This window comes from Carettochelys insculpta, chromosome 3, assembly GCF_033958435.1.
Source record: "Carettochelys insculpta isolate YL-2023 chromosome 3, ASM3395843v1, whole genome shotgun sequence".
Classification (NCBI taxonomy): Eukaryota; Metazoa; Chordata; order Testudines; family Carettochelyidae; genus Carettochelys; species Carettochelys insculpta.
The window spans coordinates 109,133,314-109,153,851 of NC_134139.1; the positions used below are offsets into that span (position 1 = coordinate 109,133,314).

Here is a 20,538-nt window from a genome sequence, read left to right on the forward strand (position 1 = left end):
CAAAGGGAAGATCCACGATCTTCGCCTGTAGATCCCTCGGGATGCCTGATGTCTGGAGCCAGGATTCTCTACGCATGACCACTGCTGTAGCCGTTGAGCGTGCTGCCGTATCTGCCACATCCAGGGCGATCTGGACTCCCGTCCTCGAAGCTGCGTAGCCCTCTTGCACAATTGCCTTTAACACCGGCTTCTTATCTTCCGGAAGTGAATCCATGAGAGAAGTAAGCCTGGAGTAATTATCGAAGTTATGGTTCGCTAGGTGTGCCACATAATTTGCCATTCTCAATAGCAGGGTGGAAGAGGAATATACCTTCCTGCCAAACAGCTCTAGCTTCTTGGCATCTTTGTCCGATCCCCCCGATTTGTACTGAGAAGTCTTTGACCTCTGCTGGGACGATTTGACCACCAGTGAGTTCGGTTGTGGGTGACTGAAGAGGAACTCCATGCCCTTTGCTGGGACAAAGTACTTCTTATCCGCTCTTTTGTTCATAGGCGGAACAGAGGCCAGAGTCTGCCATATGATAGTGGCTGACTCCATAATGGCTTCGTGCAGCGGGATAGCAATTTTGGATGAAGCCGGGGGTCTCAAATTTTTCAGGAGTTTGTGATGTTTCTCCTGCACTTCTGCTGTTTGAATGCCTTGCATGAAAGCCACCCTTTTAAACAGCTCCTGAAACTGTTTGAGGTCGTCCAGGGAAGTGACATCCCCGGGGGCCATGGCCTCATCTGGGGAGGATGAGGAGGAACCACTAGGGTAAACCTCCCTCGAACTCTCAGGTTCCTGCGGTCGATGGTGTACTTGCTCGCTGGAGGATTGCGAAGGAAAGTCTCGGGGTTCTAAAATTAACTCCCCTTGAGATAAGTGAGTTTCCATCCCCGCCCGGGAGTGTCCACGGGGGTATTGGCTGGCCGGGGGGGACCTGCCCCGGACGTAGGCCTGGTGTGTCTGTGTCCAGCATGATAGGAACGACCATGGCAGCACGGGCACGGGTCTGGGGACAGAGACCTGGACCACTCTCTGGGTGTGTACCCCCGATGTCTGGGAGAGCGAGACCTCCGCGATGACACAGATAGCGGTGACACTGGTTTGTGATAGTACTCCAGCGGATCCAATCCCAGAAAGGGTGAAGGTGGCCCAAGCCATGGTGACATTGGTTGGAGGAATGGAGAAGGAGGTTCTGGATAGGCCGGTGGAGACCCAGGCCTTCTGGGCGGCGTGTGTAGCACAGGGGGAGAGCTTGTTGTTAGCAGCAGCGCAGCCCTGTCCGGAGACGGGCTGCGGTGCCGGGTTTTTGCTCTTGCCTTTCCCCTCCCCTGGGGGGCTGGCACCGCCCCCTGCCGCGCCGGGGATCTCGGCGCCGCGTTCTGCCCGCTCAGCTGCGGTGCCGCGCGGATAACGTCCTCCGGTGCCTGCGGGCTCTGTGCCTGCTGGCCCTGCACCGTTGGTGCCGCCTGTGGCGGTGCCCCCTGGTTCCTGAGCTGGCCTGGCCGCCGCTGTAGGCGCTGCGCGTGCCGGCTGTTTTGTAATCGGAGGCTCAACCTCTGCCACGTGCGCTGCCGCGGTGCCGCTTGCCTGAGTATGCGGCTGGGGGCTGTGTGCTCCGCCCGTCCCCGTCGCTGAGACCGCCGGCAGGGATCGAGCTGGGGAGAGCTTCCTCCGTTTTTGCACTGAGGGGGTCAGAGAAGCTGCCTTCCTTTTGTGGAACCCAGAGGGCCCTTCTGATTGCCTCTCCGGCGCGTCTGGCTGGAGGGCCTTATCAAACAAGAGCATTTTAAGACGCATTTCTCTGTCTTTCCTTGCCCTGGCTGTGAGCTTAGCACAGTGGGAACACTTCTGGGTAACGTGTGATTTCCCCCAGGCGTCGGATGCATTCACTATGCCCATCGGAGGCCGGCATAGCTTCACAGCAGGACTCACACTTTTTAAAGCCTGAAGAAGCCATCTTGGTGAGTCTTTTACTGTTAATAGGGTACTTAGAACCTTATCCATGCCTGTTTACCCGAATCGCGGACCCCGGCCTGCAGCGCAGCGGGTGGCCTGCTGGCCTTCACGTCCACTCTTCTTCTCCGCTCCCCTCTCTCCTTTTTTTTTTTTTTTGAAAAAAAAACACAACAATTTACACGTAGAAACACTGTCTAATCTGACTCTGGCCATAGCCTGAGCGGATTCCATCTGCAGCTGATGGCGGTTGAGAAGGAACTGGCGGGGACTGGATTGCGCACGTGGCCGGGGATGTGCAAGGGATTGGCGCGCACCAGCGCATGCGCAATCCAGGAGAAACTGCTGGAAGAATTCCGATCTGCTGCACCGGGCGAGCCCGACACCTATTGTGGAGCACCCACGGGGGACACTCGATGAAGAAAAGACTGTTTTAATGATGGACTTTAGATCAAGCTTTAAAGCATAGTTTCCCAAACTTGGGGGAATGCCCCTCTGGGGGTGTGTGAAGAAATTCCAAGGGGGGCAGGAGGCAACCCAGCCCCACCTCTAGCTCTGGTCAGTCCCCCTGTCTCCAGAGAGTGGGCCCTTGCTTCTGTCTCTCAGCCCCTGCCATTTCACGTGGGTGACAGTGCAGCTGCTATAAAACCATGCAGCGGGTGAAGTTCCACATGGATATAGCTGCTTCCTGCAAAGGTGAGTGAGTGTGGGTTGGGGTGAGGAGGGAGAGGAGCAGCATGGTGTTAGATGGGGGGCTGGCAGTGTCTGGCTTTGGAGGAGGGGAGGGGCTCAGGCAGGTGGCTCTCAGGGCTTGGGCAGCTGGCCCCAGCAGCACCGGGCTTAGGTGGCTCAGGCTGGCAGACGGGTGGCTGGCCCTGGCAGCGTGGGGCTTGGGCAGCTGGCCTGCAGCTTGGGTGGGCAGATGGGGCAGCTGGTGGGCAGGCGGCTGGCCCCAGCAGTGCAGCTTGGGTGGAGGGCAGGCGGGCATTGGCCTGGGTGGCTGGCGGGCAGGTGGGTTGCTGACCCCAGCAATGTGGGGCTCAGGCAGCTGGCCAGGTGGGGCTGCACCAGGCACCTGCAAGGAGCCAAGAAAAACCATATGTGCTTATTTTTAATTTTAAGTGGCATTTTAATATCAAGTCTTTGTGTTTATTTTAAATTACAAATTGAATTTTTGGTTAAAATGGGTTGGATGATGGTAAAGAAGAGGTGGCGGGGGCTCAGAAATCCAAGGCGGGGCATGATGAGAAAAAGTTTGCTAACAGCTGCTTTAAAGGCTTTTTCCACAAATTACTTTTAGGGCAATTTCTTTTTCCTTTAATATGTAAGTTAATGCACAGTATTTTTCAAAACACTCGATAGTCTTTTAAAATACAGACTCCACATTGACAAAAAAGAGCTAAAAAGACACCTATTATTACATTTTCTTTTAATCTTATTTGAACAGATATCCAAACAGCCAGCAGTATAATGTTGTCGTCAATGCATTGCTTCAGGCGTACCCATTCCTGGATGAGGATGGGAATGGCTTTGTAAGTATTTTTAATGCAGTTTTCAGTTTATCTTATATATCTACTAAACATGAAACTTTTTAAATCTGTTTGTTTAGAGGGAGACTAATTCAGGGAGAAATAATGTCAAATTGTGTGGTGTTTTTATTTTGCTTAGTGCCACAGCTTCTGTTTAAAGTTGTGTGTTCCAAATAGTTTACTTGATTTTAAGCACCAGCAATTGCAGAGGATTAATTGAATTATATGCTGTTTATCAAAAGCAATTTCAGATCATATATGCATAAGTACTAGTGGAAAGCTGCCTAGCTGTTCCCTGCATTGACTTTCTCTGTAATAGGCTTGTTTTCTAAAAAGCTGTAATTGCATAAATGTTAGACATCTGCTTTTTTAAAAAACGTCATGGTGATGAATCTCTTATGCCAGGTCAGTGAAAATCTCTCTCTCTCCTCCTCTCTCTCTCTCTGTGTGTGTAACATAAACATTGCAGTATGGATATTTTTGGTATTTGCCTGATGTTCCTGCAATGTGTTTTGTTCATGAGTGAACTTGTTCACTGGTGCCCATCTATATCGACTAGTTATTACATTGAGATATTTTTAAATGTGGTAGAGTAGGTACATTTGGACAAAATAACTCAGTAGACCACTGATGGAGCTCTTAAGCTTCCATCAGGAAGTAGAATGGGAGGAGGGTACACTGTTAGGTTTGGACTCGATTTTTTATTTTCAGAGTTCAGAATTCAGATCTGCGATCTCCAGTGATAATGTTCAGGCCCATTGACTTCACATCATTGACTTGCCATGTGATGCAGTCCCTAGCAAAGACTGTGAGAGGTGGAGGTGAAAGGTTTGCTGGAAGAGACACAAACACATCCTCCACACAATTATTGCAGAAAATCTAAGGAAAAACATGATGACTGAGAAGTGGAGAATTTCCTAATTCTCCTTTCATTTGGCATTGTAATAGGGAAGTACCATACTGAAGTAAGCAAACTCCCCATCTGGGGAAGGGAAAGGTGAAGTGGAACATCAGTGAGCTATGGTCCACCCTTATTTTTGCTCAAAATTCCCAGTGAGACCATCCATGTGTCGGGGAATCCCGCTTCCCTGGGGTACAGTGTCCCCCAAAGGTCCGAGGCTGGAGGTCAAAGCGGTAAGGCAAGCGTGAATGCTTGAGTCATTGCCCTGATTATGGCCTACTTTGTAAAGACTGATTAGATTCCATCTGGGAGTGTTTCAAAGGCCCCATCTACAGAACTTCATTTTAAAAAAAAACTGTGGAAAAATTCAGGAAAAAATGTGTTTTAAATGTGGTTCCAACAGCAGTTTTCCCTTGCACATGTAGACGTGGATAAACTGTGCTATAAATTTCATTCCTTTCTGCATTGACTGAAGACACTTCATTAGCACCCTCCCAGCAGAAATTGTATTTGAGGAGTGGCTTAATACAGACTGAGGAAGCAGCTGAGTGGGGCAAAGGCTTCTGTTTTGGTAATGCACCTGCTTTATTTTGACATTTCATTCAGTTACTGGGGAAACATAGCTGGAAGAAACAACAAAAGTATGCCTGGAACAGGTTGCAGCCTGAAGAGTCACAGTGGCCGTGTCTACACTAGCCAAAAACTTCGAAATGGCCATGCAAATTGCCATTTCGAAGTTTACTAATGAAGCGCTGAAATACATATTCAGCGCCTCATTAGCATGCGGGCGGCTGTGCCACTTTGAAATTGACGTGGCTCGTCCAGATGGGGCTCCTTTTCAAAAGGACCCCACCTACCTCGAAGTCCCCTTATTCCCATCTGCTCACAGGAATAAGGGGACTTCGAAATAGGCGGGGTCCTTTCGAAAAGGAGCCCTGTCTGGATGAGCCGCGCGGCGGCGAGCCGCATCAATTTCGAAGTGCCACGGCCGCCCACATGCTAATGAGGCGCTGAATATGTATTTCAGCGCTTCATTAGTAAACTTCGAAATGGCCATTTGCATGGCCATTTCGAAGTTTTTGGCTAGTGTAGACATAGCCAATATTGCTCATCTCATATGTTAAAAGTTTGAGTGAGAAACCCCCCCACCATTGATATTCTTTTTTTTTTTTTTTAAGGTTTCTTTTTGTTTGCCCTTTTTTTTTTTTTTAATGATCCCATGAGTTACATTTTAATGCAGCTTTTAGGACTAGTTTACTATTTTTAAATGAAAGGCCAAGATTCTTGAGTATGCCCACGACACTAGCAGATGGGGCTTTAACAAAAAAAACACCAATTATAGCGAGAAACATAATAAAATCGTAAGAATTTATAACACTGGATTCGTAATACTTAAACAGGAGGTATCTTTGCCCAATTCGTTCTTGGAGTCAGGTTGAGAAGACCAGAAACATGATGTTTTTCATGCTTCCTCTTCTGAAAAAGTCTGGCCAAATGGAAGGAAATAATGGAGTTGCTGGACTCACCATTACCCCTAACACTGATGAGCTCAATATCTCAGGAGACATCTGAAACAATCACATAATTGGATTTTCTTATAAGTGAAACTTGTTTCTCCATCACTTTTGAACAGGGTGGATTGATTTAAATCAAGGTATCAAAAAACCGAAGACTGATTATGTTCAGAGTGCACGTAATTTTGGAGTAAGCCCCCTTGAACTCACTGGCACTTTTTTAAAGTGAAATCAAGTATAGAATGGGGTTCCCTTGGAAAAGCTGAGATATGCTAAAGTAAAACAGGGAATAGACTTATGGCATCACCTTTATGGTCTGTGGCCATGATGTTCCAAAATAAGGGGCATGTGTTATGTAATGTAAAATAAGAAAATGACACTCTAGCAACTGCCAACTCTAGATGTCTCTTACTGCAGCTTTCTGTATTGTATGCTTGAAAGTGAGAGATTCTAAACCTATTCAGTGATTTAAACAAGCCATATGGATTAGCTAAACTAACCTTTTTTTTTTTCTGGTAACATCAAACACAGCAAACAGCTTGGGAATTTACTTGTCAAATCATACTTACACTAAAGGACAAAAAGAGTCTTGAAGAATGGTGTATTGCAAAGTGAAGCATTTAAGGTACTAACCAGTAGATCCAATCAGCCCTATCCACATCATTTTCTCCCAATCAGCAGTTTTTCTTATAATGTTTTATTCTTGCACTGCTTACACTTGACACGTTTCCCTGTTTTTAACCCAGGCAACAAATTTCTTCAAAATATTCCCAGTTAAGTTCTCTCTCATACCCAGAAGCCATGACAGTTTTTCTGTGGCAAAAGTGGGGGGGACTATAGGAAACCGTGTGTGTGCTAAATAATGTCTTCCCTTTTTCTTTTTAGTCCACTCCATTGTTCCTTTTTATGCTGCCTCCATCCTTTCCTATATATAGAAATGTAACAATGTTATGTCCTGGCTGAGAGAGAGATTCTGAAAATAAAGCCAAATATATCAATATTTGAAATTGGGGCAACCAAGACTCATGAAGTAGGGAGCTTGCAGCAAGTTTGTATTGATAACTGGTTGTGCTGTTAGGGTGGCTGGAAAGTACACTGAACAGTGAACAATGCAGTAGGTCTCAGGAAATAGTAGTACAGAAGTGCTAAGGTGACAGATAAACAAAATGTTACCCAAGGGCCCTTCTGTCAAGGATTCTGACTTGAGTTATCTGGATTGCTCAGGTGACTTACAGGGAGAAAAAAAAGTCTATTCAGTCTTTACAGAAAATGGCTTAAAAGCTAGAGGAATTCAACTTTGTTCTCCTATAACCAGCACCACATGTAGATTCTTGGCATAATGGACTCAGATTCTATAGGAGATTTTCTTTTTTCCATTTTGCAACATGAAATACCCAATTCCTTTGCAGTGTTAATTAGGTGTGGGGTTCCCCCTACCCACCATTATGTTATGTCGCCACAGATGGGCCCCAGCTCCTGGAGTTATGTAGTTTATCAAATGCTGAATTTTCACTTAAAAATATATATATATGTATATATGTTTTTAGCCTACATGGTTGTGGGGATAAGTTTGAAAATATGACCTATATGTAACTGAAGCATCAAACTCGGACAGAGGTTGTTGAGAGTTTAATGCAATCATTTTGAGAATAGTGAGTTGCCCCATTCATCCCAGTGGGGTGCAAATGCTGATTCTTACTGATCTGGCATCTCCCTGTCAATACCATCCTTGTGAAGAACTCAGATACTACAGGAAATACTGTGATGCTGATTCACTTGCCATTCTGGGAGGAGAATGGGCTCCCTGACTTTATTACTCCAGGTTGGTGTGGGAAGCTATTATCCAGGTGATAACATGTGCATTTAGCCACTGCAGGGTCCACTATAGTGGACTGGAAATAGAATTAATGTCTCCTAGGAAGTGTCACTGTTTCAAAATTAGTTTCCATTCTGAATTGGAACAAGTCAAAATACTGAAAATTCTTTAAAAACCTAGAAGAGTTTTGAATCTGAACGGTTGGAACAAAAACTCAGTAATTTTAAGGGACATTACTTGACATTTCAGAAATAAGAAAAAAGTTTGGAAAAATCTTAAAAATTGAGGAAAGGGAGAGTCCAGTGAAACAAAATTTTCCTGATAGGAGAGTTTTAATGTAAAGTTTTAAACCAAGTCTAGTTTTCAGATATTGACTCTTCTTTTGGCAGAAAATATGCAACTAATGCTTTTTATGGAGAAAAAAATGTCATTTAGATATTAGGAATCTCTCACTGACACAGCAAGTTCTTGTAAAGGTCAGGTGTTTCTCCAGTATTAGTAGGAGAAACACAAAAGTAGAACCTTACACAAAAACTTGCCATTACTTTTTGTAGCAGAGAGGTAATCAGAAAGATGCCTTTCTGCTGGGGGGAATTTAAAAATAATTTGTAAAACCAGTGCTTTTTTTTTTTTGTGCTGGTCCTTGCTGATGCAGTGCACCAGCGCCTCGGCAGCCCCAGCTCTGGGATAGGCTGGAGGAGATGTGGAGCCGGCTGAGTGAAAAAAGGCACTGTGTAAAGCTAGTCAACTTTTGAGATATCCATTTTAAAGAAATAAGCAAGTTGTCTTACTAACTCTCTATTTAGAGTGGGAAGTGATTAAGAATTAAGATATAAATTCCAGTTTCAAGAAAAAGATGGCTTAAAGGTACTAAATGTAAGGCTGTGCCTGTGTAATCCATTAATGAAGAGCTTTGAGCTACTTTTGGAATGAAGCACAAGTTTCACTACGTAGAAATTACTTGGGGATGAAAGGGGAAATCCAGTACATGAACCCTATTTAAGGTCTTCTCTCTCCCCTTCCCCCACCAAACCATTCTCCCTCTAACTTGAAAGTCCGAAGTCACACAAACACTTGAAAAAGTTAATCTAACTTTGGGATAAATTATAGGAATTTCTGTTCTATAGTGTAAATTGAATGGCATAGTGAACACTTTCATATCCAGCATTCTATCATCATCATCACCACCAATAACTGTGGGCTCAGCGTCTGTTGGTGTCTGATGCCTCTCTCACTATTTCCTTCCATCTAGGGAAAGATGGAAGGAAATAGTGAGAGAGGCATCAGACACCAACGGGTGCTGAGCCCACAGAACTCTAAAATAACCAGCATTTTAACCATAAGTAAATTTAAGTTATGTTTTCCTTAAGTACAGTATAGTGAAAGTAAATACAGCAAATACAGTAAAAGTTTACAGCGTACAATACTACTGCTGTTGGTAAATAAAGTACTCTGCATATGTTTTTGTCTGTTTCTTAATATCTAATCTTGTTTTTCTTTAGTGTTATGCATTGCTTGTGTGGTAAGGCTAACCTCATTCCTGGGCTCCAGGCCTTTGTTCAGTCCACTGGCCCCACGGCAAGGACGCTGTTGCCCTTCTTGGGACGGGGGTGGTGGTGGTCTGGGGGTAACGTGGGCCCCGCCTACTCATTCTGGGTTCCACCCCAGGGACCTTGTGTGGCTGTTACTGGTGGGGAAGGGCTCCCCTTGCCCTGGACACCACAGCTCTTTTCCCTAGGACACTTCTCCAGATGATTTCCCCCCCCTCCCCCCCATACACACCTCTTCCAGCATGTTCCCGCACCTGGATTATCTCCCTCCAGGTGACTGGTTCTTTATGGACTCACGTTGAATATCAGGGCCACCAGGACAGGAGCTCCAGCCCCTCTCTGCTGAACACTCCTCCCCTGCTCTGCTGTTCCTAGAAAAACTCCTCTAGTTTTTCTCCACTCGCCTCCCATGCTCTCCTCAATCACCGCTCTCCTCAATCACCGCCCTCCCCACCCACTGGGCAAAGGGTTTTTAAAGGCAGTCGTAAGTGGGACCAGCTGGTCCCAATTGACCTACGGCAGCCTCCTCCCCAGCTGCTCCCACTTTGTCTGTCTGCCAGTTCAGTACAGCCCTGCTTTTCCCTCTTGTACTCACTCCCCTGGCCTCACCCTGTCACATACCCCCTCCCCAGCTGAACACCATGGGTTTGGGCTACTGAGGACAGGATGCAGTGTACCCGGGACAGGCCGTCGGCATTCCTGTGCCAGGCCCCGGCCCTATGCTGCACTCTAAAGTGGAATGGCTGCAAGGACAGGAACCACCAGGTTATTCTTGCGTTCCTGTCCTTGTTTCTGTGCATCCACTGCAGGGGCGCGTGGTCCGTGAACAAGGGTAAACTTCCAACCGAGGAGGTAGTATCTTGAGCTTTCCACCCCCCCACATTTTACCGCAAGACGCACTTTTTCGATGATGGTGTAATTCCACTCTCGTGGAAGGAGCTTGCGGATCAGGTATAGGACAGGGTGTTCTTCTTCCCCGATCATTTGGGGCAGCAACATCTCCCAAGCCCACGTTGGAGGCATCAGTTTGTAGTAAAAAATTCCTTCTCAAAATCTGGGGCAACAAGGACTGGATCACTACACGGAACCGTCTTTAAATCCAGCAGCTCCTTTTCTGCCGCTGGGGTCCAGTTCACCATGTCGGGGCCACAGGGCCTCATGAGGTCTGTCAGGGGGCATGCTGTAGATGCAAAGCGGGGGATGAGCATATGATAATACCCCGCGAGTCCCAGAAATGCCTGGACCTGTTTGTTCTGGAGCGGCTGAGGCCACTTATGCATTGCTGCTACCTTGTTTAGTTGGGGTTTCACTACGCCCCTTCCCACGATGTACCCCAGATATCTTGATTCCGTTAGCCCTAGAGGTCATTTTGCTGAATTTGCCGTGAGGCTGGCTTCCCTCAGGGTGTTTAACACTGCCTCCACTTTCTTCAGGTGGGTGTCCTGGTCTGGGCTATGGATACCAGTGTCATCGAGATAAGCTGTAGCATAGGCACAGTGTGGCCATAATAACTTTTCCATTAGCTGCTGGAATGTCGCGGGGGCTCCATGTAACTCAAATAGGAGGATGGTGTACTGATATAAGCCCTCTGGGGTGGAAAAGGATGTCTTTTCTCTGGCTTCCCTGGCCAAGGGAATCTGCCAGTATCCCTTGGTCAGGTCAAGGGTAGACAGGAAGCAGGCCTTTCCCAGTCAACCTGTCAGTTCTTCAATATGTGACATGGGGTATGTGTCAAATTTGGACACTTATTTTAACTTTTGGAAATTGTTAGAAAACTGGAGGCTGCCATCTGGCTTAGGCACCATGATGATCAGTGTGGACCACTGGCTATGGAACTCCTTAAGAATACCCAGTTCCAGCATCTTCTGCACCTTCCTTTGGACCTCCTCCCATTTCACCTCTGGGAGTCTATGAGGCCTCACATGCACCCTTATCTCTGGGTTGGTGACAATGTGGTGTTCCACCTCCGTGGTTCATCCGGGGTTTGCTGAAAACATATCTGAGTGTTGTTTCAACATGTTGAGGACCTGCCCTCCATTGCTTGGTGTTAAGCTCTGGAGAGCTTCCCATCTGCCTCTCCTGGCCTTCCTCCGGCGCCAACATGCTCAAGGCAGCTGGCTGCCCTTCCTGGTCCCATCGAGGTTTTAGTAAGTTAATATGGTAGATCTGCTCAGTTTTCCGACAATCTGGTTGTCGAACCTTGTAATTTACTTCACCTATGGCCTCAACCACTTCATGGGGCCCTGCCAGTGGGCGAGGAGCTTGCTCTCAGCTGTCAGGACCAATGCCATCACCCGGTCTGCCACTTTGAATTTCCAAATGGTCGTCGGTTGGTTATAGCATGCCTGCTGGGTTTCTTGGGCCTGTTCCAGGTGCTCCCGGACGATGGGCGTAACCTTGGCAATCCGGTCCTTCATCTGGAGGATATGCTTGATGATATTGCGCCCTTGGTTCAGCTGCTCCTCCCATGTCTCTTTGGCGAGGTCCAGGATGTCTCAGTGGTTCTGCCCATGCAATAGCTCGAATGGAGAAAGGCCTGTGGAGGTATGAGGAACTTCCCAGATGGCAAACGTTAAGTATGGGAGTAGGGCATCCTAGTCTCTCCCATTCCAGCTCACTATCTTGCAGATCAAGCTTTGAGGGTGTGTTTGAACCATTCAATGAGTCCATCTGTCTATGGGTGGTACACCGACGTCCTCAGGGCCGGATGTGGAGCAGTGTGCACAAATCTTTCCTCAGTTTGGAGACAAAGGGTGTACCATGGTCTGTTAGTAGCTCTGCGGTGGGGGGGATTCCTACTCTGGCAAAGATCTGTACCAGTTCTCTCATGATAGTCTTTAAGTGGGCATTATGCAGGGGCACCACCTTTGGATATCGGATGGCATAGTCCGGGACCACTAATATGTACTGGCATTCTCGGGCTGACTTCTCCAGTGAGCCAACTAGATCCATAGCCATCTGCTCAAAGGGGACCTCTATAATGGGTAGGGGCCCCAATGGGGCTCTCAGATGTGGCTGCGGTCCATACAGCTGGCACTCAGGGCAGGAGGCACAGTAACGCCAGGCTTCTACATATACCCTAGGCCAAAAGAACCTCCGCAAGATCCGGTTTAAGGTCTTTTCAACCCCGGGGTGACCCCCAAACAGATGGCTATGAGCTAAGTCAGTCACTGCCCCCAGATGTCTTTGGGGCACCAGGAGTTGCTCTACCAGCTGGTCCTGTACTTTCCCTACACAGTATAGGAGGTCCCCCCACCCCCGACTGTATAGTAGTGCACCTTAGTTGTGTACCTTAATTTGATGACCTGCCCTAAGTTCTGTCCAGAACCTATAGGTATTGGAGCATTCCCAGAGCATGTAGATTAAGTTAGCACTGCTGAATCATAGCACCAATATTTATCTGACCAAACAGCACCTGTTTTGAACATTTAGAGAAGGGTTTAGTGCATCCTGTGTATGATTTTTTGTGGAATTAATCTTAAAGGGCAGTCCAAGGAACAGACAAACTGGCTAAAATTTGTTTTCATATAGGTTAGCAGAGAATTTCTTGTTCAGGAAGTACATATTTTAGTTCAACTTTGCTGGCCAAGTGTGCATATAATTTTGCTGTAGGATTTGGCAATCAATAGTATTTGTAGAAACAAAAGCAGTCCCCAGATGGATCAGGTTAGCACAGAGGTCTGGGCCAAACAGGTGTTAGAAGGCATGTTTTAACTTAGAGGTGTTGCCAATCCTCCTCAGTCTCTGGATTGATTTTATGTTGTAAAAGGGAGGAAGGTATCATTTTCAATAAGTTGATTGATGGTCAAAATCCCTTTCCTAACTGAATCTGGCTAAATGATTGTGTTGCTTCCTATACAGAGTTTTGAGTTATGCCAGATGGAGTTCTTGGTATGTAGAAGGGGGGTTGGTTATTACATTTATTTGATCTCATACGCAAAGAATTTCTGGCTGCCAGAATGGTTGGGAATTTTTCTTTAAGGAATAGGTACAGTAAACCCTCTAGTTATGTGTGGGTTGTCTTCCTGCAACGCATGTATAACTCAAATTTTTGCGCAAATTGCGGAGGAGACGGGAACCAGGCTGCTGCCTGGTTCCAGGCTCCCCAGGCTTGCAGGAGCTGGGAAACTGACCAGGGCTCCCAGAGTGGCTGCCACTTGCAGGACCCGGGAAACTGACCAGCCATGAGCTGACAGCAGCGCTGCTGGGCTAAGGCAGGGAGAAGGGGCTCTTAGCAGTTTCCGTGGAAGTGCAACTAAAGCTGCTGAGGGTGAAATTTCTGTTTTACATTTTTGGTCTGTTAACTGGCTTGGTGGGCAAGGGAAAAAGAGAGAGGCTGCAGCTTGGGAAAACTTGTTTTGCATGGGGACTTAGAGTTTTGGATGGATGGCACTGGGGTAGATTTTCTTCTTAAACAAACTCCAATTTACAGTTATACTCTTTTAAAGACTGGATTGTAGTGGTCTTTGGTCTATCCACTGGGATTATCCTGAACACAGTGGCTATATCCACACAAGAAGCCTCTGTCGACAGAAGTCATTGTCAGAAGGGATTTCCTGGCAGAGCTTCTGTTGATAGATTGCGTCTACAGACAAAATGGCCATGTAGATGCTCTGTGTCCCTTTTGTCAACAGACAGGGATTCCAGTTCACTGGGCAGCCCTGTTTGTAGAGCTTCCGGTCAGCTGTTCTGTTGAGAGAGGGCTGGGCAGTCTGGCTGCTCTCTGTCGACAGAGCAGCTTGCTCTTTTGATTCACTTTTGTGTGTCTGCTTCTTTAGGCACATGTGAAAGACACAGACCCACTCTGCAGCACAGCTGTCAGTTACCAGTGGCTCTGCAGCACTTGTCCTGTGATTCCCGTGGACACTTCCTGACACCAGCTATAATAATTAAAATAGCCTCATTTCCTCTCCTCTCAATAGGACAAATCTAGTCTCTCTGGCTGGGTAGTGTTAGTAAATGTAAAGTGACCCAGTGGGCTACCTATTAACTCCATTTACGAATGGCAAGACAGACACCTCCACTTGCTCTCTAGAACACATCTCACTGACAAACCAACACTTGGGAAGCAGGATAAATATATGTAATGGCAATCTTATCTCAACTGATTAAACAGTTTGTGTGAGAAGGGGTTTGTGAAAGCTTATGGGAACTGCATTATAAAAATCAAGTTAGCTAAACTTTCAATTTATTTGAGGTGGGAGGGGGATGAAATATCTAAGTGTTTTGGACTTTGAACTTAGAGATTTAAAGCTCTACACAGGTGGCTACTGAAAAATCAGCTAAATATGTTTAAGACAAAAATAAGGTTAAAAGAAAAAACTGCAAAATAACCAACTCAAATGATATTTCAATTTGGCAGAGTATTGCACGTTTAAATATATTATGTCCCACAAATATTTATTTAATGTCAGAAATTAAATATACTTTATAAATGCCAAGTTAGGAATTATTTGTCTGTTTAAAAAAGATGTTTCCATTACATTCTCTGGGCACATAACAAGCAGGTTGACTGACACCAAATATAAATACTTATGGCTGTCACAGGATGAAGATAGAGGGATTTTCTAAAGTGTGCAGTTAGGTGCGTGAGCAGTTTTGAAAATTCCACTGGATAACTATGTACTTTTAAAAAATCTGGTAGTATATCAACCTTGGTTACACCATCTTAACCAGCTCCAGTGTAATTAAGTAGCTCTCTGAAAGTTTGGCTTTCAGAGTGTTGTGAGGCATTGCTGAGAAAACTGGCTTAGGCTGAAAATTTTACATGTTAACACAAAAACATGACCAAAGTTCTTCCACAAGCATCAAATATATCACTCCATTGATGACCCAAAAATATTTTTGATGACTCACATTCCTGAGAAAACAGAACAATTTCCTCCTGTAAACCTGGGGGATGGAGAAAGAAGATTCAGCCACTTCAGACAACACCTTTCATCTGGTTGCCTGCAGAGACACATCTGCTGAGGAAAATGTGAAACAGAATGATTCTCATTGAATTGCATGAGGGTATGATATTCTACTGTTTAATTACAGACCACTTCACATAGATGCACTGTCCACTTATTCACATAGTATACAGACAAAGTTAATCTAAGGGCACAACAGGTATCTATGTAACTCCAGTCTGTCTTTAGACGTGAGGCCTCCATAGAGTCAGGAAGAGATGACCGTTATGAAAAAATTACTGCATTCCGTTCACTGAAGAAATGTGAGTAATAGGATAAACAGCAACTCGGTCTGGAGGGCTTTACAAACAGACGTTGATCCACTTGTCAAAATTAGCATCATCGTCTGGGATTTGTCACTTTTCAGATGCTGCTCAGCTACCCTATTATTGGGAATAATACAAGATTTATCTAGGATAACGCTCTTCAAGAGCAGCAATTGGCATTTCCTCCTACCATGTTGAGTGTTGGAGATTTGTGGGTGGGGGTGTGGGGCTTATTGAGGCATAAATGGAGTTATTAATTCTAAAGTAAGTGCTTGTAAATTAAGAGAGCCTTTCTGAAATAGGTCTGCTTCAAGCTGTGTCTTGACTAGATGAAATGAAAACCCAGGTGCTTTCTCCACATTTTGCTGTGCTTCAAATGTGAAGTTTTGTGTTAGTTCTCTTAGAAGGCAGAACACCACAGGTATTTCCAGGGAAACTCAAGTTGGAGCAGTGATTTGGACTTAAATGCAAGTAAACAGCAAAGAGTAAATTTCATTAACCTTTTCTGTAGGGTCAGTGTTTCTCTCTGATGTTGCTAGATCCTCTAAAAGTGTAAAATACTAATTTGATGCTGTTGGGTGATATTAGGAGACAGATTTGATGGTGTAGCATTTTTACAGCTTGCGTGTTTTCAGGGCCATGCTGTGATCGCCTGCTTTTCTTTGGGACGGCCTTTGCACGTTGGGCAGAGGTGCGCAAGTACGTAAACTGTCTGTGCAGTTAAAGCAGCATGCTAAAAATTTGCACGTAGCAGTCCTTGTCAGTTTTTCCTTTGTCTAGAAATAGTAGATAATAACCTGCTTTAAGAGAGTGGAGCAAACTCCTGATGGATTCTAATGATGGTGGGTTTTTGTATGCAGTTGCTATGGAAACGAGCCCTTAAAGATCGCTTCAAATATGTACGGAGACCAATTGAAGATGATGAGCAGGTGATGAGGAACAAATGCAAGTTTGGTCACAGGCGAGGACAGACAAAGAAGTCTGCTGCTGAAAAAGGATGCGATGAAATCCAAATGGTGCAGATAAAAGTAAGCTTTTCGGTTCTCCTTAAAAGGGAAAGTTAACCCGTATATCATGTGAATGGTACCTTTGTGTCCTTCCTGCAAATGGCTTTGCGTTCCAGTGTAGTAGTAAGCCACCATCTGCAGCACAGGGTAGCGTTGAGTGGCTCCACTCAGAGCATTCCTCCTACATGGCTAACTCCTGCGGCCAGCGGAGAAGCAGGTGGGTGCTGGGACCCTTTCCTTCCTGGGGACTCAAGTGCTGACAGTGGCACGTAATCTGAGTAGCCCTTGTGGTCAGAGGAACACGAAGAGTGTTGATTCTTGACGCCCTGCACCTTTGAAGAGGTTTGCACTAGGGCAGAGTGGATAGAGCATGTGCCCGTACATTTTAAATGCAGTGCGTATAACTCAGACAGCCAAACTTGCCCCTGGGCCCTGCCATTTTCTTTGTACCAGATTTTGTGTGTGTGGGGGTGGGGTGGGGAAGGAGCTCAGAGCTTCTGCCTCCTGGGTGCTTGCTGAGAAGGGAGGGGCACAATGTAAAGGTTTGCCCGCTGCCAATAGCTTGAGTCATGTCTTCCCCTGGCGTACACCCCTCTCTTTCCCTCGGGGCCCCCTTCTGCAGCTCGAGGTGTTAGCTCCTTCCGGAGAAGCAGCAACAAAGAGCTGGGAGCTTCAGAGAGGGGTTGGGGCATTAGCGCCACAAGGAGAGAGCTAATGCAGCAGCTCTCAGCTGTTGGCTGCTGCCTACCCCCATAAGCACAACTCTCAGCTTGCTGGCTCTAGCAGTTGCCAGGCAGGGAGCCCTGTGGCACATGTAAATTTGGGGGGAGGGGATGTGAGCCCAAGTGCCTCCCCACATCACCTCCAGTTTCCCCTCAGGCGGGAGGGAGGTCTTGGGGCTTCAGCCTTCCGGGGTGCTTGAGCAGGAGCAGAGCTAAAGCCCAAGACAGGCACCTTCCCCAAGGGTTAAGCCCCACGACCCCTTGTCTCTGCAGGGCTAAAGTCCCAAGCCCCAGCAGACACCTCTCATGGGGCAGAAGACCCATGACTTGGCAGGCACGTGCCTTGGCTCTCAGACTTCTCAAGATTGTCACATGTGGCTCAGACAGTCAGTAAGTTTGGCCATCCTGAGTATACAAAAAGTTCCCTCTGTTAGTGCTTATCACACGCTTTGCTTGTATTATGGACTCTATATAATGACTGCCCCAAGTGTAGCATAACAGAGACTCGGGCCCAGGGCCTACAGTTTTGCAGGCATCAGGTCCAGCCACAGCAGAGCCCTCTGTATGCAAATAAGCATCCATGTACATTTGAGCGGATAATTGGTGCCCTTATGTTTTCACACGATTCCATCTGTGCTATGTCAAAAATAGTCTGTGTACCAATATACAGGATACATAGGGTGCTTATGAATGTACATATGCAGGTGCTGCATCTTTCTGAACTGAATTCCCTCTCTCTGTAAGAAGTCATTACTATCAGGTAAGTTGACATAAAGTCAGATAATATTGATGTATGCACTGTCATAAATGCATTATATGTTTTGTTATGTTTTGCCATCTCTCATACCACTTATGTCAATGCTGCTATTAAAATATAATTACACTTTAACCAAGTTGTCAATATTTTAAAAAGGCACACAGTCAAATATTTGGCCTCCACTTTGATCTATATACTTCCTTCCTTGTATCAGTTTAGGACGTGTAGGTATTTCATTGGACAAGGAGGGTATTTCTTTTAAACCATTTTTACGTAAATTGTAATTTGGGGATTACTGACATTTTAAATCCAGAAATTCATCTTAATTTTGGAACATCCGAATTTCTGTTTATTCTCTTTTTTGAGCTCTACTTGTAAAAATAAACACGTCTCTGGCTGCTTGTTCCAGTTGAAAGTTGTTGTTCTTTCAGAAAATCCCAAAAGAGGCTAAAGAGAGAAAAAAAAATATTCTGTTTCTTGTGGTTTGTATTGGGCACTACATAATGGAGAAGGTACAATCTGCCCTTTCCTTTCATTCATGGTAAAAGGCAGCTTTAATTTTTCGGCCAGTGCTTGGAAAGTGCCAATGTAGTTCTTTGAATGGAACTCGCTCGCTTAGACGAGCTGTCTCTGGTTTGGGTTCTAGCTTTACTCCTGCAGTGCCAACAGGGGAATATGTTGGAGTGCATACCACACCTTTCCTACTAGAAGACAAAAACCCACTGCTCTCTCTGCTCCAGTGGCTTACGCAGTCATGCGCCTTTCCTCCTCTGCCACCCAAGCACAGGGTTGCTTCTTCTAATACAGTGCTCTAAGCCAGCATTTCCCAAAGTGTGGTCTGCAGCCCAGCACCGGTCCTCGGGGAAAAAAATACCCGTCCTTAGAAAACATATAGATTATCACTATGTACTATTATTATTGTGAATAAATAATAAACAGTGAAAATGTATACAATTTTCATTTTTTTAAATATGCATTTATATTTTTGGGCAGCAAAAAAAGGTACGGAAAAAACCCAGGTCCCAACTATACAAAGTTTGGGAAACCCTGCTTTAAGCCATTACTTAGCCTCTGCTGTTGAGTTTATGTGGAAGGAAAAAGGAGAAACTGTTCACCATAATGTTATGAACATTGCAAGTGGCAAATTTTTGTGGATGTGTTTTGTCTTCCTCCCTATGGAATTAGGATGATGGGATGTGTAAGTCTTCCTTAGGGCTGCCTTCATTTTAGGAATCTCATTTCTTCTCTTGTTTACATGCCAGAGAAATTTTAAATGCAAGACCTAGCATTAGTGCGCACCTTTACGTTTGAGAAATCATGCTAGCAAAATTAAGAAATCTGAATTTATTTGGCCTTGTATTTGGTTTTTGTGTATTAATAAACACACCTGGCTAAGCTCCCTGGGACTCTATGATTTAGACAGTACAGACGCACACTTCAATAAGCCAGTTTTGGCAAGAGCTTTGTATATGTTCCTTTAGTAGAACACACAGAAAAGCACCCACCCAGTGCTCAGATTCCCTCTAAGCTGCATGGCAACGTGTGGGGAACTCAGGGCTGCCCAGTTGTGGCAACTCCCTGCTGGGGCTGGAGGAGAGTGCCTCTCCACTGCTGCAGGCTGCACCAGGGCCAGCAGGGAATTGCTAAGGCTTGGGAAGAGGCACACTCCTCTGGCCCCAGCAGCTGGGCTGAATTAAGAAAGACACTAGGGTTTGCAGCATAGGGGCCTTCCTTAGTCTAGTGTCTTGGGTTGCCTCCTCTAAAGCCTCTGTGTTGTGGCCCAGCCCTTCCATGTGCTGCTGACTGCTGTTCTCATCACCCTGTCTGAAGCTATGTTGCATCAAGTGCCAGGAAATGCTCCCTCTTCTGCCATCCTTTCACCTGCAGGCTCTGCCTCCACAGCTCCCATTGGCCAGGGATCAGAGCAAATGGGAGTTGTGGGGGATTGTGCCTGCAGGCAAGCACCAAGAGAGTTTGGATTGCATGGAGCCACCTGTTTCCTTCCCCCACACTGGAAGCTGCTCCAGGTAAGTGCCCTACACCCCAACCCTAGGTCCCAGACCTGAGCCTCCTCCCACACCCTAACTCCCTCCCAGTCCCCCACACCCCCAACCCAGAGCCTCAGCCCTGACCCTACTCTAGAGCTCTACTCTATTCCCTGCCTGGCATCTGAGCCTTCTCAGCCAGACTCTACCCTTTGTACTTCAGTGTTGGTGCATCGGACACCCGCACACTGGGCTCCATCTGACACTGCTCTCTGTTGCTGGTAACCAAAAGGAAGGCCAAGAGCCATAGCTCTTTGGCACTGGGGAAGAAAGACCATGTGGTATTGGCTACTTCCCATCACTGGCGCTACGAGGATGTGCCTCCCCCGTTGTGGCCCTTAGTTCCCCAAGGGATCTGCCACCAACTGGGAGCAGTGGGGGGACCAGCTGTGTGTTGGGGCCAACAACTTCTTAGAATCCCCTGATGCTTGGAGAGCAGAGATCTCCCATCTGATAGGAGTGGTCTCTTTGGGGCGCAGACCGATGCAATAGCTGCATGGCCTAACGGATGCTCAGGCCACCCTTCGCTTCCTGGGCCTGA

General features: G+C 46.3%; 1 protein-coding gene across 3 annotated transcripts in view; it reads left to right on the forward strand.

Moving 5' to 3' along the window:
- Positions 1-20,538, forward strand: part of SAMD3 (sterile alpha motif domain containing 3) — an 89,652-nt gene that overhangs the window by 44,957 nt on the left and 24,157 nt on the right. For all 3 annotated transcript variants that reach the window (XM_074988767.1, XM_074988768.1, XM_074988769.1), the window contains 2 exons: positions 3,387-3,471; positions 16,327-16,494. In XM_074988767.1, coding sequence (XP_074844868.1) covers positions 3,387-3,471; positions 16,327-16,494 — 253 coding nt within the window. The remainder of the gene's footprint in view (positions 1-3,386; positions 3,472-16,326; positions 16,495-20,538) is intronic.